Below are 18,921 nucleotides of genomic sequence, written 5' to 3'. Positions count from 1 at the left end.
CGCTTGTATAATAAAGATGAACTCTTGACCTCATCTGGGCTCTTGCAGATTGTTGGCTACCTATATGGTACTTGCTTTGTAACTGTAACTGTATGCCATGTTCTGCATTTGGCCTTTGCTTTTCCCTTGTACTACCTCAATGTACTTACATTGTAAAATGATCTGTCGGAATGCCATGCAAAGCAAGAATTTTCACTACCTCAGTACATCTGATAATAATAAACCAATTACCATTTATCAATTAGTTATGGGAGAGAATGTCTGCCTCCATTTAAATTTCATTGAAATAAATAATACTTGCATTATGACAGCAACATAATGATGCTATTAATTGTGTGGAATCACACTGACAGCAGATAATTCCTCAAATTCCCGTGAATGACGGAAAGTAAGTGTGTTTTTGAGAGTGAGTGCACTGGGAGGAGAAGTACAATGGCACGCATGAGAAACTTTCCTGGATCAAGCGCTGTCTTCAAATGCATCCCAGCAAGTGTTCTCATCTGGGGCCTCGTGACATCCCTGGGTTGGAGCTCATGCTGTTGTGGGTCTGGATTAAGTGTGTCTTCCTCTTCCTGCTCATTCTGGTGGCTTTTATCTCCCGCTCCTACATCCTGGCTGCTCATACTCCATTCTCTCTATCTCTGCAGATAATGCCTGACACTATTGACTGACCATGTTATTTACTGCATAGCAGACAATGACAACCAGAATACTCAAGGTGGGGAAAACAAATAATACTCTTGTCACAGAGGGGTTGGATTCTTGGAAGGCCAATTGTATCACAATTTTCTACGATGCAAAACTCTACTTCCCATTGAATCCTCTGTTGTCAGTGGGCAAGTGTATCTGCAGGATGTTCGTCTCTCAACAGCAACAATGTTTTCATAACAGGGAAGGCTACTTATGAAGTTGCGTTGGCAGTTTCCAAAGCCAATGTATGAATTGGCCAGCAGATAAAATGGAGACGCAAGTGGCTATAGATATTTATTCCCCCCACCCCCCAGTCTTTAGTTTGAATGGAGATAGACACTTTTAAACACACAACAAATTACATTTGGAGCTCTGATCAGAATGGAGAGATGATAAAGGTTCTCTAATGATGGATGGAAACCACACATTTTCAGAACACACTTTCCTGCAGAAGATTATTTTGTGGGTTGTACATAGTAGATATAAAGTGCATGTGAGAGTGGTCTGCAGGTGCTTTCAGAAGGTTGTTTTCTGTCTTCTTTGGATAGACAATCATTATGCTTCCTGTTCTGGAATGGGACCTCTCTAAAGCTGGGATGCAAGACAAACTGTGAGTTATAGCACATTCTTTTGAGACCTGGAATGAATCCAAGGCTGGGAAGCTGAAAGTGATGACAAGCTTGAATTTGAGAGCTGTCCAGTCTTTGTGTGATCACATAATTCACAGTCTCAGGGATGTCAGGGATCTCTTAGATGCATCATTTCTTCACTATGAAGTCGAGACAAGGGTGTGTCTTCCTGTAAAGCCCATGTGGATGAAGATATTAATCTTGGACCTGCTGCAGCTCCATCAACTGTGTCATCATGCCAATTGAGTCAATAACAAAAATATCTGTAGATTCCTTTCCTTTTTTGTATAATAAGCAATATTGAATACAAATAATAATTGTTACTTTAAGGGTGCAGCTCCTTTAAGGATTGAGTCATTGGTATTATGTCCAAAATTTTAATACCCTTCCAAATGCTTATAGACGTTATTAAAACCTGTTCTGCTGTGTGAACACTCCTTTGTTTCCTTCTGCCTAAATATACAAAATGACAGTAGCATAAAATATCAGCAAGTAAACTGTTTATATTGATGGAATGATGTTATTACAAAACCATAAATTTTTGTACAGCAGAAAGCTCTTTTACTGCAAATTCCTGAGGTGCAAATAAAAGAATTTTAATATATTGATGCGTGCGTAACATTAGGCTCAATGGTCACTGGATGTCGAACAAGTCTAGCAATGCAGACAGTCTTTGCAGTTCTCTGAATACATTCTCCATTTTATTGTGTTTATTTATATCTTTTTTGTCAGTATTTAATAATTTTGTTTTTGTATTACGTGGTTCAAAAGTCTGCTTCCAGAATCCCTTGCCTTCATAGAGCTTTACATCAGAAAAAAACACTTCCCTTACACATTGGCTTCACTTTCAAGCGACAATATGAAGTTTTGCCCTCTCAGCTTATCAAAGTTCAAAGTTCGAGTAATTTATATTATCAAAGTATTTAGTAGCATCATATACAACCCTGGGATTCATTATCAATCAATGGTTATGGCTTTTTCCCAACTTATTTTATTAAAAGTCCTCAAGTTTTATTGCTCTGTCAAGCACTCTTCACTTTCTCAGTTTTAGAGTAAAGCATCAAATTTTCTAAATGTTTCATGTTACTGCTTTAGAACAACTAAACCCTTTATATTTTCTGTATTGGCTTCGACATCTTCTCTGAAGCATCCAAAATTAACTTTGTTCTAAATGTAGCTTAAAAAAATGATGTGTGCAAGTTTATTGTTACATCTGTAGTCTAGTTGTTCTCTCACTCTCTCTCACACACACACACACACAATGCTAGAGGAACTCAGCAGGTCAGACAGCATCCATGGAAATGGACAAACAGTTAATGGTTTGGTCCAAGACCCTTCTCCTTTCCATAGATGCTATCTGATCTGCTGAGATCCTCCAGAAATTTGTGCGTGTATTGCCTAGGATTCTAGCTTTTGTCTTCTACAGATATAAAAACTTGTTTTATAAAATCCACTTCTGATATTTTAAGATATAACTAAATATATTTTCTCTCACGTACCATTTCATACTTGTTCAAATTAAGTTTCATTTCACATTCATCTCACCAATCTCCTTACAAGTATACGCCATGTAGATATTGCAATTAGTAGTGTCCACAGTTATTGGATGGAATATTAACCTTCTGAGATGGAATGGAGAAAAGGGGATTTTAAGTGTGTTGGCAATGGTTAGAGGGTGGAAATAAAAGATCAAGTCCAATATTGTTTTGTTTTTACTGGAGGTGGGTCAGTCACCAAAATATCTTGGTGGCTATCTCCATTTTATTGTGTGTGAAAGAATGGTTGTAACTAATGACTGTTTCTTTATGATTGTTACTTCTTCGGAGAATATATCAAGTGACTAACTGTTGACTCTGTTACAGAATTCACTTGTAGTAATTTCCACAGGCAGTCTATGAAATGCATTGAGTAAGCCATGCACATTCTTATTGAGCCCCTGGGTCTTGAGTAGATAAATCTGTACATTCATTCAAGTGCATTTCGCTCTGAAAGCACTGAGGGTAGTTGGTATGCTCAGCTTCATAGGCTATGACATTGATAATGAGAGTTGGGACAACATATTGCAGATAAGCAAAACATTGGTTAGACCTGACCTGAGTATCGTGCATATTTCTGGTTACCAGGAAGGATGTGGTAGCATTGGTGAGTTTGCAGAGGATATTGACCAGGATATTATCTGGAATGGAGAGTGGAAGTCATAAGGAGAGGACAGGAAGGCTGGGCTTATTCTCTCTTCAATTTATGGGCTGAGGATTGACCTTTTAGAAGTTTATGAAATTATGAGGGTCATTGATTGAGTAGATAGTCAATATTTATTTTGCCAGTTTGCGGAGTCTAGAACTAAAGACCACTGGTTTCAGGTGAGAGGGGAGAAATTTAAAGGTAAAATTAGGACATAGTTTTATTTGTCACAAGTACATTGAAACACAGAGTGAAATGTGTTATTTGCGACAATCAAACAGCGAGGATCGTGCTTGTGCAAGTGTCACCACACTTCTGCCGCCAATATAGCATGCCCACAACTCACTAACCCTCACTATACATCTTTGCAATGTGGGAGGAAACCAGAAAACTGAAGAAAACCCATGCGGTCATGGGAAGGACATACAAGCTCCTTATGGACAGGAGTGGGAATCAAACCCTGATCTTACAGTTGGCGCTGCAGAGCATTGCACTAACTACTGTGCTACCATGCCATGTGAAGGAACTCTAAGTGGTAAATTTTCACAGAGAAGATGATGAATGTCTGTAATCAGCTGTCAGAGAAGATGCAGTTATAATGTTTAAATGACATTTGTTCATGTACGCTGATAGGAAAGGAGTAAAGGAATACAGACCTAAAGCAGACACATGGAATTAGCATAGTTGCCGTGGATGAGAGGGCTGAATAATCATTTTCTGTGCTGTAATGTTTCTACAATTCTTTAACTTTATTTGTTGTAACTGCATTTTTATTTTTTAATCTCAAACAGAGTGAATGTCCCATCAGGTAAAAGCAGGTAGAGAGGCAGAATCCACTGTCTTTTAAGCCGTTAGTGAATTGGGAAGAGGAACTGTGTTTGTTCCAAGCTCAATACACTGACCTCCAGATAATTCTCTGACATGAACTACTTGCCATCTGCCCAGTAAATATCTGGCTGGCCTTTATATAGGAAACATTATGTATGGCTTTCCTACTTAACTATTCTCCTGCTCCATGTTCCTCCTTAACTCACTCCACAGTCCTCAGTAAATATCAGAACATAAAGCTGTAAGGAATAACATTAACTAACGCTCACCAAAGACACTTATCAGTGCAAAGGATATGCACATCACAGTAAGTGCAGCAACTCTGGAAGTCAGTATTGCAATCATTTTCTTAAACCCATAGACTATCTGACCAGATTTCTGTCGAACCATCACACCCACGAACCCATGAATACAACCTCTCTTTTCGTTTTGCACTGATTTTAAAACATGTTTTTTGCATATTTCTTCTTATAATTTCATCTAATTTTTTTTTGTATTGCACTGTACTGCTGCCGCTAAAAAACATTTTGATGGTCTACAGTACTGTGCAAAAGTCCTGGGCACATATATATAGGTGGGGAGCCTAAGACTTATCCACAGTACCGTATTTGTCAGCACGGGGCAGAGAGCGAGTTTGTAAGTATGACAGGACCAAAGGATGTTGACAATGATGAGGTGGAGCACTGCGGGAGGTATGTAGGACAGATTACAAAGAAGGGGTGCCAAGGGCAGGGAGGGGGTTTGCTGGCACAGGTGCAGACACACCTAGCCCTGAGATACCAAGTAAGGTCCTTTGATTCCAAACTATTGGCTTATTGATCATTACAGAATGTCTCACTTTTGCTTCATGCACCCTCCCCTCTCCCTTTCCCATTTCCCAACCATGATACCCCTCTCCCTGCCCACTTCCCACTCTCAAACCACAATAAAGAGCCATAAGAGAATCAGGTTTATCATCAATCACATATATCATGAAATTTCTTTTTTTTTTGTGACAGCTGTATAGTTGATGCACCATCAATAAATCTCTCTGAGACGTAAAGGCGAGATATCGGCTTTTATTGACTGGAAGAAGGAACAAGCAGTGGTTGACCACCATACTACATCCTGGAGACAGAGAGGCCGGGCTCAGGCCTCAATCGCCTTTATACAGGGGCCTGTGGGAGGAGCCACAGGAGCAGTCAGCAGGGGGCATGTCCAGACAGGTATATGTAGTTCACTACATTCACCCCCTCCCCTTTGTTTTAAAAAGAGTCCCCATGTGGCGAAGTTTCTTACAGGTTAAGTCTATCAGGTGGTCGAATCTGTCGCTGCGATCTACGTAGCACCAGCTGTGATTGCACAGGTGCCGGTGGTGCTTGCACCGGAGACGGAGGTTGTGCTGGTCCCGGCCTAACTGGAGGTGTCAGCCCACTAGGCATCAGTGATCCCTCACGCGTGTGCGAGGCGCTTGGTATATACGCATACGAAACGCCCGGTATATGAGTGTCGTGAGGAGTCTATGTAGGGCTTGGTGTGCACGGTGTCACCTCGGGTACAGGGTTCATAGTTACCAGGGAGTGTTCGGGGTAGTCGTCTGCTGCTCCTGCGGGCGCCAGATCACGGACGGAGACCGTGTCCTCCCGCCCATCAGGTAAGACCACATAGGCATACTGGGGGTTCGCATGTAGGAGGTGAACCCTCTCGACCATTGGGGAGTATTTATTACTCCTCACATGTTTCCAGAGCAGCACTGGCCCTGGGGACATCAGCCAAGCTGGTAGGGTGGTCCCAGTGGCAGACTTCCTGGGAAAAGAGAATAGATGCTCATGAGGGGTGGCATTGGTGGACATACATAACAGGGAGCAGATAGAGTGGAGTGCCTCAGGGAGGACCTCCTGCCATCGAGAGACTGTCAACCCTTTTGATTTAAGGGCTAAAAGTGTGGCCTTCCACACTGTGGCATTCTCCCTCTCCACCTGTCCATTTCCCCGGGAATTATAACTCGTGGTCCGACTAGTAGCAATGCCCCTAGCTAGCAGGTACCAGCGCAGCTTGTCACTCATAAAGGAGGACCCTCTATCACTGTGGTTATGGCAGGGATATCCGAACAGAGTGAAGAGCTGGTGCAGGGCTTTTATGACGGACGTGGTAGTGGTGTTGGGGCAGGGAATGGCAAAGGGGAACCGCGAGTATTTGTCGATAATATTGAGAAAATAGACATTGCGGTTGGTGGAGGGAAGGGGGCCCTTAAAGTCAACACTCAGTCGCTCAAAAGGGCGGGTGGCCTTGACAAGTTGCGCCGTTTCAGGATGGTAGAAGTGCGGTTTTCACTCAGCGCAGATTTGGCAGTCTCTGGTCATCGTCCTGATGTCCTCCAGGGAGTACAGCAGGTTCCGGGCTTTCACAAAATGGTAAAATCGGGTGACCCCCAGATGGCAAAGATGTGCATGAAGGGCGTATAGCTGGTCGAGCTGTGCGCTAGCACACGTTCCCTGGGATAGGGCATCAGGGGGCTCATTGAGTAGGCCAGGTCGGTACAGGATGTCAAAGTTGTAGGTGGAGAGTTCTATTCTCCACCGCAAAATTATATCATTTTTGATTTTGCCCCGCTGTTGGTTGCTGAACATGAATGCAACTGCGTGCTGGTCGGTCAGCAAGGTGAAACTTTTGCCGGCGAGATAGTGCCTCCAGTGCCTAATAGCCTATGGCCTGGGCTTCTTTCTCCACTGCGGAGTGCCAAATTTCAGAGCCTTGAAGGGTACGAGAAAAGAATGCTACTGGCCTGCCTTCCTGATTGAGGGTAGCAGCAAGCGCGAAATTGGAGGTGTCACTCTCTACTTGGAAGGGAATGGTCTCGTTCACCACATGCATCGTTGCTTTGGCAATGTCGCCTTTAATGCAGCTGAAGGCCGCGCAGGCCTCAGCAGAGAGGAGAAAAGTGGTAGACTTGACCAGGGGGCGGGCCTTGTTTGCGTAATGGGGGACCCATTGGGTGTAATAGGAAAAAAAACCCAGGCACCGTCTGAGGGCTTTGAGAGTGGTGGAAGAGGGAATTCTAACAGGGGGCACATACGGTCGGGATCAGGGCCAATGACCCCGTTTTCCATGACATACCCAAGGATAGCGAGTCAGATGGTTCCAAACACACACTTGCCCCAGTTATAAGTAAGGATCAGAGCTTCGGCCACTTGGAAAAATCGTTGGAGGTTGGCGTTGTGATCCAGCCAGTCGTGACCACAGATGGTGATGTTATCCAGATAGGGAAATGTGGCCTTCAGTTGGTACTGGTCCACCAACCGGTCCATTTCCCTCTGGAAAACCAAGACACCATTTGTGACACCAAATGGGATGCGCAGGAAGTGATAGAGCCTGCCGCCCTCCTCGAAGGCGGTGTAGGGGCGGTCCTCTGGGCGGATGGGGAGCTGGTGATAAGCGAATTTCAGATCTATTGTTGAGTACACCTTGTACTGAGCTATCTGGTTGACCATATCCGCGATGCGGGGTAGGGGGTACGCGTCAAGCTGCGTGAACCTATTGATGGTTTGACTATAGTCCACGACCATCCTATTTTTCTGCCCAGTCCAACCAACAACCACCTGGGACCTCCAAGGGCTTGTGCTTGGCTCAATGATCCCCTCCCCGAGCAGCCGCTACACCTCTGACTGAATGAAGGCCCTGTCCCCCGCGCTGTACCTCCTGCTTTTAGTTGCCACAGGTTTACAGTTGGGGGTCAGGTTGGCGAACAGCAGTGGGGGAGGGACCGTGAGGGTGGAGAGACTGCAAGTGGTGTCAGTAGCTCAGCTGTCAGCATGGTGCAGGGTGGGATGTGTGGGTTGGTGTGTGTGTCTGTGTGGTCAGTAGCGGGGTATATGACGAAGTCCCACCAAACTGAGGATTCCTGACAGTGAGTGGTGGGAGGGGCCCGTCATATGCCATTGTCACACTTTCGAGATGGCTCTGGAAGTCCAGCCCCAAAAGCACAGGTGCACACAGTTGAGGCATGACCAGTAGCGCAAAGTCCCGATATTCTGTGCCCTGCGCCACCAATGTCACTACACAACCCACCCGGATGTCTGTGGAACGCGACCCAGAAGCCAAAGTGATCCTCTGACTTACCGGCCATGTCACGAGTCCGCAGCGTTGCACTGTGTCCTGGTCAATAAAACTCTCAGTGCTGCCTGTGTCAAACAGGCAGCTAGTCCTGTGCCCCTCCACCAAGATGTCCATCATTGGCCTTGCAAGCTGGTGTGGGGCGCTTTGGTCGAGGGTTACAGTAGCCAGAGTTGAGCCATCTTGGTGTCCGGTAAACACCGGCGGGCCGGGGGTGTAGCATGCTGACACCAACAAAGATGGCCGCCCACATCCGGGCATGCAAGATGGCGGCCCCTATGTCTCACACGCAGCGCTGCCCAACCCTGCTCGTAGTTTAGACTTGCAGATCTTGGCGAAATGGCCCTTCTTCCCGCAGCTGGAGCAGGTCGTTTCTCAGGCTGGACAGTGTTTTCGGGGGTGCTTTTCGAGTCTGGAGAAATAACACAGCTCAGGCTTTTGCCTGGCCGCAGCCGTGGTCGAGTTCGGGAAGTTTGTGGAAACTCAACTGGCAGCGGCGATGGTGAATTCGCTCATGGGAACCGGCGGCGGCGAGGTCTGAGGTGTCCACGGAACTGGTGGGGGATCGCGTGACTGGACAGTGTCAGCGTTGTGCAGCGCAGCCTCCAGCGTGTCGCTGTCTCGATCGCCATGCGTAAGGTAAGATCGGCATTTTCCAGCAGCCGCTGACGCACGTACACTGACCTCATTCCTGTAACAAAGGCGTCTCGTACTAGCAGCTCTGCATGCTGTTCCGTCGTGAGCGTTTTGCAGTCACAAGTTCGGACGAGTGTCAGTAGGGCTCGGAGAAATTCGGCGTCCGATTCTCCAGGCCGCTGTCGTCGGGTAGCTAAATGATGTCTTGCGTAGAAGGTGTTCACCGGCCAGAGGTACTGTCTTTTGAGGGCATCCAGTGCCCCTTCGTAGGTCGACAGGTCCCCGATAAATGAATAAACTTTTGGGGTGACCCTCGAGAGGGGAATTCTGTGCATAACAGCGGGTTCAGTTGCACTAACCTCCTCCAAGTATGAATGGAAGCATGCAAGCCAGAGTTCAAAGGCAAGAGCTGCTTCAGGGTCTTGGGGGTCCAAAACCAATCTTTCCGGACGTAAAACGGTTTCCATTTTTTTGAAACTTCCAGTCAATAAAATTGATGCACCATCAATAACTCACTCTGAGACGTAAAGGCGAGATATCGGCTTTTATTGACTGGAAGAAGGAGCAAGCAGTGGTTGACCACCATACTACATCCTGGAGACTGAGAGGCCGGACTCAGGCCTCAATCACCTTTATACAGGGGTCTGTGGGAGGAGCCACAGGAGCAGTCAGCAGGGGGCGTGCCCAGACAGGTATATGTAGTTCACCACAAAAGTACAATATATAAACTTACATAAGATTATAAACCTAACTTAGATTCTGATTTTGTACCTAAATGGTCAGTGAACTGATCAGAACAGCTTGTCATGTGTTTTCATTAATTGCTCATCCATAATCCATTAATGGGCTTTCCCCAGTGCCATTGCTTTACCAGGTACAGGGGTGATTTACTCAGAATCAAACACAAAATTACAGCTAATAATCAACTGAACACAACACTTTGGCACCACGAGTAGAGTCACTGCCTCATAGTGCCTGAAGCCCGGGGTCAGTCCTGAACATGCCCCCTGCCTGTGTGGACTTTTTAAAATTTCCCTGTGACTACATTATTTCTTCAGGATGCTCTGGTTGATGCCTATAGCCCCGAGACAAGTGGTTCAGGCAGGCTGATTGGCCACTGTAAAGTAGGCCTGATGTATAGGTTTGTGCTAAAATCTGGGAGAATTGATGAGAATATGAAGGAAGTTTGTTTTTAAAATGCAGGATTAGTGTAAATGTGTGATTGGTGGTTGATATAAACTCTGGGCTGAAGGGCCTGTTGTCATATTGTACGTATCTTCAAATGTCTCTGTGATAATATTATCGTCCAACCTCCTATAGGCTGACCATCACTATAAAATTGCTCATAAAAATGGTTGGTTAGTGATGTGACTACTTCACCTCATCATAGCACATACAGTTGAGTCAGAAATAGACTTATTCATAGAGCTTCTCCGTTCTACATACAGACTTACAAACTGAGATATTTTTAGATAGAGTAATTAAAATTTGGGTGGCGGCTTAGAAATACATCTCTACCAAAGGAGGTGTAAAGCACTCCTTTCCTCCGCCAGCTGGCAGGTCACCCTTTGGCAAAGTTACACCTGCTTAGCACCCCACCCCCGATCAGGGTCCCGTGAAGCCAAGCGGATGGTCATATGAGCAGCTGGTGCATGTCTCTAATCCCGGCTAAATTACTATTGATGCTAGACAGACAATCTCTGAAAAGTATTGATAATGCCTTGGATTATCCATCTTGTAAAGACATTGCCCTGAAGAAGACAATGGCAATCCACTTCTGTAGAAAAATTTGCCAAGAACAATCATGGTCATGGAAAGAACCAGGATTGTCCATGGCATATGACACAGTACATAACGAACAAACAGATTAGCATTGCTTTAAGTTACAAGCTGGGTCTTTAACACAGTTTAGTGATATTATATCAGCTGTTATTGTTCTAATATTTATGTTGTCCAGCAAAGCATTCTGTTTCTGGAAGAAAGGCTTATGCTGTTATTACTGGTGACTGTTACTCTCTTCCGGATGTTATGGCTCTAAAAAGGTATTTGACAGACTGGAGCCAAAATAAATGAAAGAAAGCTTTGGCAAATCTAATGTCTCAAGGCTGATGTTCTGCTGCATACATAATAAAATTATACAAGCGCATGCAGACTGAGAGACCTATTAATAAAAGACCTCTCATCAAAACAAACCTTCTCACTGGCCTCATAGAAACAGTGCTCACTATTTTCAACAAGGAAATCTGGCAAAAACAACTACTCTGCTGACTCTTATAAATCTGTAAAAAGGAGTTTTTGACCCTGCACAAAATAGCAGAAAGAAAATACAAGTTATAGCTGGAGGGAGGTAAAAGATAGAGACAAGTCTCAATCATTCTGAACTTCCCCTTTAACCTCCTGGTTCCCCTAAAGCCCCTAATTCTGACTGAAATTGAAAGCAATGTTGAGTTGGAATTTATAGAATTACGGATCTTATTACATTGAATATTCAGTATAAGATTTTTTTTTTGGTGAGAAATATTTTTCATCTGCAACTTTCATTATATTAGATAGAGGATTAATTCCACACAGTCCACCATGTATGCATAATAACAACTAAATCTCCACCAGATCAGCAAGAGCGGTTTAAGATCTTGGGGATCTGGACAATGATAGCAAGATGGCATTGATATGTCACTCTGGTCACCTTGAGTCAGCCACAAATAAGAAGCTGGAATCACATGCAAGACCAAGATGACAGACAATACGATGATTACCAGTAAACTAACAGGGATTTGTCAGAAAATAAAGGCTTTGAGTCCACTTTGCAGCAATAGGTTTCAAGCTAACATTTATTCCATCCAACTCAGAGGTTCTGATGGTCAAAGTTACTCTTGTAGTCGCTAGGATATCAGGCCAGCACAGTAAAAGGCATGTAGAAAGTGAGAAAGCAATTTTGTTCAGATCAAATACATGTCTTGACACTGAAGTGCTCCCAGAAGGGGAAGGGTATCAGGAGTGAGCAAGGCATTTCATGGTATGGGTTGGTACAGGGAGATATTGGTAGAGAGGATAGCAAGAGGCGGTGATGTGGTTTATGCAGTGCACTGGGAATGAGAGTCTAGAAATAAGTGGCGCTGTGGGCTGCTGCACGGGATATTATGAAAATCTGCGAATGCTATAAATCCAAGCAGCGCACACAAAATGCTGGAGGAACTCAGCAGGCCAGGCAGCATCTAAGGAGAAGAGTAGCAGTCGGCGTTGCAGGCCCAAACCCTTCATAGGGACTGAGGGAGAAAAAATTCTCTCAACCTCCGCTTTGAATATACTCAATGACTTGGTCCCCACAACGATATGTGGCAATGAATTCCACAGATTCACCACCCTCTGGCAAAAAAAAAGCTTCATTTCTGTTCTAAATAAATGTTTCTCTATTCTGAGAATGTGCCCTCTGGTCCTAGACTCTAGATTAATTATCTTTGAACCCCATTCTTCTGCTTTTGTTCCATAACCTTTGACACCATTACTAATCAAGAACCTACCAACCTCCACTTTAACATACCCAATAACTTGGCCTCCACAGTCAACCTCTGGCTAAAGAAATTCCTCCTCATCTCTGCTCTAATGGGATGCCCTTCTATTATAAAGTGACATCTTTCTATATGTTCTTAAGTTTATCGTTCGTAAAAAAATTATTTTCTTCAAACCTATTGCATGATTTTCCACTGCAAAATATAGATTCAATTTTGTTCTAAACATAAGTAATATAAAAGGCATTTCTATACAGTACTTTGCCAAGTCTTAGCTGGAATGCCTAAGACTTTTGCACTCTCCTGTATTTGTCAATGTGGAATGGAGAGCAAGTTCGTAGATCTGGAGAGAGCAAAGGATTTTGGGATGGAATGCCATGGGAGGGGTACGCGCCAGGTGGCAGAGGGGAGCGTCGGGGTGGGAGGTGATGTGGATGCAGACCCACACAACCCTGAAACATCAAGCAAGATCATTTGATTGCAAACAATTATTTCTAGATCATTACAGAATGTTTCTCTGGTGCTTCGCTCTCCCTTCCCCTTTTCTCCACCACAATTCCCTTCTCCCTCCCCTCTTCTCACTCTCAGTCCACGATAGAGACAGATACCAGAACCAAGTTGATCACTGCAAAATATTATGCCATGTAAATTTTGGGGAAAAAAAGGAGATGTAAGGGAGAATGACTGCAAATCCTCACCTGAACTTCACTGGACTGGGCAACACAACAATGTAGCAGATTCTCATTGGCTGCAGAAGGCTTGAGTGGCTTGTCAAACTTTTGTTTTGGAGTGTTCTTCCATTAAATTCAAAACAGTTCCACACAGTTGAAGATCGCAGGCAAGACCACATTTTTTTTTACAAATATTTGGAAGCAGACAATGTTAAGCATGGGAACAGGAGAACACCATTTCTCCATTGTCACACCATTCAATTCATGAGTGACTTGTACGTCATCTCTAACAGCTATACCAGTAATAATGATAGATCAATAACAACATAGGGCTCAGCAGTCCTGAAGTGCCTGTGCATTTTATGTCATTGGTTAAAATCATTTTCTTTGGGCTTGAAAATCTACTTTTCATAACAAGCTAAGTTTATGTGGGAGTTGTAACACCTCATTTTCTATATGAGTAGCTTCCTCAGGAAAAGTTAGGAGATTCATGGAAATGATTCAAGATTGAATGGCTTCTCGTATGAAGAGCATTTGAACACTCTGGGCCTGTATTCACCAGAATTCACAAGAATGAGGAGTGACCTCATTGAAACCAATCAAATGGTAAAAGCTCTTGGTAGAGTGAATGTGGAGAGAATGATTCGTATGGCAGGAGAGTCTAAGACCAGAGGACACAGTCTCAGAAAGGAGGGGCAGCCTTTTAGGAGGGTGATGAAGAGGATTTTTTTTAGCCTGAGACTGGCGAATGTGTGGGATTCTTTGCCAGAGGCAGCAGTGGGGGGCCAAGTCCTTATGGCAGAGGTGAATCAATTCTTGATTGGTCAGGACATGAATGAATAGGGAGAGAAAGCATGAAACTAGGGTTGAGAGGAAAACTGGTTCAGCCATGATGAAATGGTGGAGCAGACCCAATGGACCGGATGGCATAATTTTGCTCCTTTGCCTTATGGTACTTGCACGAACATTGATTTCTCTGTTTTCCAGTAACTTCTCACCCTTTCCCTTCTCTCTTTTCCCATTTCCCATTCTGGTTCCTCTCTTATCCCTTCTCTTCTTTTCACCTGCTTATCACCGTTTTCTGATGCCCCTTCCTCCTTCGCTATATTCCATGGTTCACTGTCCTCTCCTATCAGATTCCTTCTTCTTCAGTCTTTTACCTCTTCCACCTATAATCTTGCAGCTTCTTATTTCATCACCCTTCCTGCACCTGCCCACCTGAACTCACTTATCTCTTGCCAGCTTGTAGTCCATCCCTTCCCCACACTCCCCTTCTGGCTTCTGCCCCCTTTCTTTCCAGTCTTCATGAATAGCCTTAGCTCAAAATACCGACTTGCACAGATGCAGCCTGACTTGCTGAGTTCCTCCAACACTTTGTGTTGCTTAAGTTTAGACTACTTGTTTAATATAAAAAAGTACTTTGAATTTGATGACAATTATCATATGCTAAAAAGTAATAGCTTTCTTCAATCAAGGGCATCATCTTGATTCGAACAGGCAAAAGCTATTGTTGGTTAATTGATCAATGAAGAATAAAGTCTAACACAAGAGTTAAAACAAGGACTGAAATCACAAACAAGAGAAATTCTTCTGATGCTGGGAATCTGAACAACACACATAAAATGCTGGAGGAACTCAGCAGGCCAGGCAGTATCTATGGAAAAAAAGTACAATCCACATTTCGAGCCTGGCTGCTGGACTCCTTCAGCATTTTGTGTGTGTTGCTCCAATGACTGAAACATTCCTTTGAATTTTGGGTAGGTCTGACTAGAATTGTAATCACAAACGACACCCCCTTCCAAACTTTGCTCCCATTCCCCACCCGGCATTTTGTTTGGTAGTGTTAGCTGAGTGATAGGTTGTCTGTGAAATGACTTTTAAAATAAACCTTTGTTGGCATTGTTTCTGCAGCGGCCAGGTGGTCAGCCGCAAAGATCAGATCAGCTGTTGTTTACACAACAAGGATTTTAATGGATCACCTCTGTTAGCATTCGTGAATTGTTGCCACTGCGTTAACAGATCGAGTCGGATGAAATGTTGGGTTCATGGTTGGAGTCATTTGAGATAATTTGTTTATATTCATCACTTACCATTTGAGCATGGCTTTCGCTGCACCGTGCAACTTCTGCTCTCTCTGACTGGGGGGCACGTCACATCTTCTGATGCAGGCTTCTGGAGAACTTGCCTGGTCCTCGTTTCAGTGCCCCTTTTGAATCCACATAACTTCTCTCTCTTGGAACACGGACCCCAGGCGCTCCACTCACTCAGCTCACAGGGAGCTGTGAAATATTAAGGAATGCATGTTACGAAGCATTAAAAAAAAACAAAATTTTCTCCTTAAAGTCTGGTTTAAAATTAGAATCAAAAATCCACATGAACGTTCTGCAGGAGCATATCTGAGAACATTGCTTAATCTATGGGTTTTAAATTTATAAGTGACTTTGCACAGGTAGTTCAGTTTGCTTGCAAACTCACTTGAGTCTGTCTGGAATGAAAGAGTTTTATTCAGATTAGTTTAAGAGTCAACCAATGGATTTTCTCTTTCTATCTTTAGCTGTTCTCAAGGTACAGACCAAGTAGACAGCGACTGGGAATGATCAGTGATAGGCGGTGTTGAATTAGCTCAGAAACATGATTTTATCTCAACAAGGTAGAGCAGCAGGCACAACTGTAATCTTCAAGACACCAAACTCATTTTTTAACTTCTGCTAAGCACTTGTCAGTCACTGTATCAAAATGTAATTGCACAAACTATGACTGAGAATATTAAACTGGGAAAATATTTTTGAAGATGTTTTCAAATGAGTGGTATTCTAGGTATTCTAGTATTCAGTTTCTTCAAAAGGGTAACAGATATACCAGTGCCCAAGAAGAGGACTCTGAGCTACCTTAGTGACTATTGACCAGTAGCACTCGCACCTATGGTGATGAAATGCTTTGGGAGGTTAGTCTGGTTAGAATCAGCTCCTGCTCAGCAAGGATCGGGACCCACTGCAAGTTGCTTAACGCCATAAAAGGTCTACAGCAGATGCAATCACAATGGCTTTTTATGCGGCCTTAGATCACCTGGACAGTACAAACACTTACATCAAGATACTGTTCATTGACTATCGCTCAGCATTTAACACCATCATTCCCACAGTCCTGATCAAAAAGCTACAGAACCTCTGTACCTCCTTCTGCAACTGGATCCTCAACTTCCTAACTGGGAGACTATAATCTTTACAGATTGGTAATAACGTATCCTCTTCGCTGACAATCAACACTGACACGCCTCAGGAATGTCTGCTTTGCCCACTGCCCTATTCTCTCTATACCCATGACTATGTGGCTAGGCATTGTTCAAATGCCGACTATAAACTTGCTATAATACAACCATTGTTGGTAGAATCTCAGATGGAGATGAGAAGGTGTAAAGAATCAAAGTATGCTAGCCAGTTGAGTGTTGTCGCAGCAACAACCTTGCATTCAGCAAGAGTAAGTCCTAAGAGCTGATTGTGGACTTCAGAAAGGGGAAAATGAGGGAACATGAACCAATCCTCATAGAGGGATCAGAGGTGGAGAGAATGAGCAATTTCAAGTTCCTGAGTGTCAATATCTCTGAGGATCTAACTTGGCCCCAATATATCAATGTAGCTATAAAGAAGGCAAGACAGCAGCTATATTTCATTAGGAGTTTGAGGAGATTGGTTTTGCTACCTAAAACACTCGAACATTTCTCCAGATGTACCATGGAGAGCATTCTAACAGGTTGTATCACTATCTGGTATGGTGGGTTGGTGGGGGGGGGGGGGGGATGGGATTGCTATGACACAGGATCAAAAGAAGCTACAAGATGTTATAGAGAGTAGAGCAGAGGGCCAAAGATAAATCCTTGAGATACACTTGTGTTGAATATCAGCAAGGAGGAGGTGTTACTTCTGACTTGTACTGAATATGGTCTCCAAATTAGGCAATCAAGGATCCAGTTGCAGAGTGAGGTAAAGAGGCCCAGGTTTTGAAATTTGTTGGCCAGTACTGAGCCGAACTGTAATCAATAAACAAAAGCCAGACAAGGGTGTTGTTGTAGTCCAAGTAGTCCAAGGCTAAATGGAGATCCAATGAGATGGCGTCCACTGTGGACCTGTTGCGGTGGTAGGAAAATGCAGTACTTCCAGGTGCCTGCACAAGCAAGCTTTGATCAACCTCTCAAATTACTTAACCTGGGCCTATACATCACATCTAGACTAAGTATTTCTGTGGTAACATAAGAAGCTTTTTAGTAAGTAGAGTCAATCCGTTGAGTACTTACCAGCATGGCTACACTCCATGGTGCCATTTATGGCTGCAAACCCCTCTGGACAGCTGTCATAACATTTCCCTCGATGCAGGTACAGATTGTCTTTACATTTAGTACAAAAGTTTCTGCTAAAGCAGGCCTCACAGTTCTCAATTTTGCATTCTGGAAAGATAATGACAAGCACATTCTTAGTTGACAGTAGAACTTCGTATAAGGGTGCAATCCAAAGCAATTTTAACATTCAGCGTAACTTTATGTTTTCTGGGCTTGACAAGCTTTATGCGGCCTTAGATCACCTGGACAGTACAAACACTTACATCAAGATACTGTTCATTGACTATCGCTCAGCAGACAACCTCTATAAACTAGAAAGACAAGGGAAGAAATAGCACGGGAACCCCATCACTTAGAGGTGGCCCTTCAAGCCAGACACGATTCTGACTCTGAAATATATATCAATGTTGCTAGTTTAAAATCCTGGAACTTCTTCCCTTACAGCATCATTGTTATGCCCATCTAAAAGATTGTGATGGGTCAAGATGGCTGCTCACCACCACCTTCTCGAGGGTAAGCAGTGATGGGCCATCAAATAAATGCTGGCTCAGTCTGCAATGTCCACATCCCTTGACTGAAAAACAACAGAACTCTTTCTTTTTAACGATTATCTGGGAGTATCTTTCATCAGCCCTTGACAGAGCGTTACACTGTGAATTTGACAGTTGTGTCAGGTACACAGGCATGTCGAGCTGCATGTGGAAACCCTGAAGATGCCATCAGTAATTTCGAACCCCTCCATTTTGCATTCTTCCCTGTGAATTAAATAAACCGAAGTGAAAAGGGATCTAGAGCTCTCCTGGCGTATATGACGAATAAACTCTTCTCGGCTTCCAGCCGGGTACAGGTATCAATTTTAACCGACGTTTCGATGACAAACTCGGCCATCTTCATCAGGGGCAATGCCTATTCTAATGGCATTTATACCCTCGTAATCTATCCCTTCTAATTGGTTGGTCCTCATCCAATCAGGTGTCCACTGAACCACCTTGCTTACAATTGCATTCCAGTCCTTCCTTAGAGCGAGAATTTTGTCTTTGTTAAAATTCTTTTTCCTCTAGTTTTATTTCAACGGCTTCCTTTACCAGGCAGTACCAAAAGCCATTGAAGCAGCAGCACAGTAGTTCTGTGCTGTCAAAGTCAATCCTATGGCCACTGTAAATGCAATGTTCTGCTAACTCCAATTTCTCCGGGTAACCCAAAAGGATACACCTCTTATGCTCCTCGATGCAGATCTCCACCACACACTCCACCTGGCTGATGGACACTGCTCTGTATTCACAGTGAATCCTGTAAACTCTGGCTGTCCTAAGTCCCAGGTCACCTTTGACCTGCATAAGTTGTGATTTAAG

General features: G+C 43.8%; 1 protein-coding gene across 2 annotated transcripts in view; it reads right to left on the bottom strand.

Moving 5' to 3' along the window:
* rspo1 (R-spondin 1) overlaps positions 1-18,921 on the bottom strand; it is a 176,461-nt gene that overhangs the window by 46,874 nt on the left and 110,666 nt on the right. For both annotated transcript variants that reach the window (XM_059954375.1, XM_059954376.1), the window contains exons 4-5: positions 17,528-17,677; positions 15,327-15,515 (exon numbers count right to left, since the gene is read on the bottom strand). In XM_059954375.1, coding sequence (XP_059810358.1) covers positions 15,327-15,515; positions 17,528-17,677 — 339 coding nt within the window. The remainder of the gene's footprint in view (positions 1-15,326; positions 15,516-17,527; positions 17,678-18,921) is intronic.

The sequence above is a fragment of the Hypanus sabinus genome, chromosome 30 (genome assembly GCF_030144855.1).
Source record: "Hypanus sabinus isolate sHypSab1 chromosome 30, sHypSab1.hap1, whole genome shotgun sequence".
Lineage (NCBI taxonomy): Eukaryota > Metazoa > Chordata > Chondrichthyes > Myliobatiformes > Dasyatidae > Hypanus > Hypanus sabinus.
This window is presented reverse-complemented; position numbering and strand designations above follow the sequence as displayed.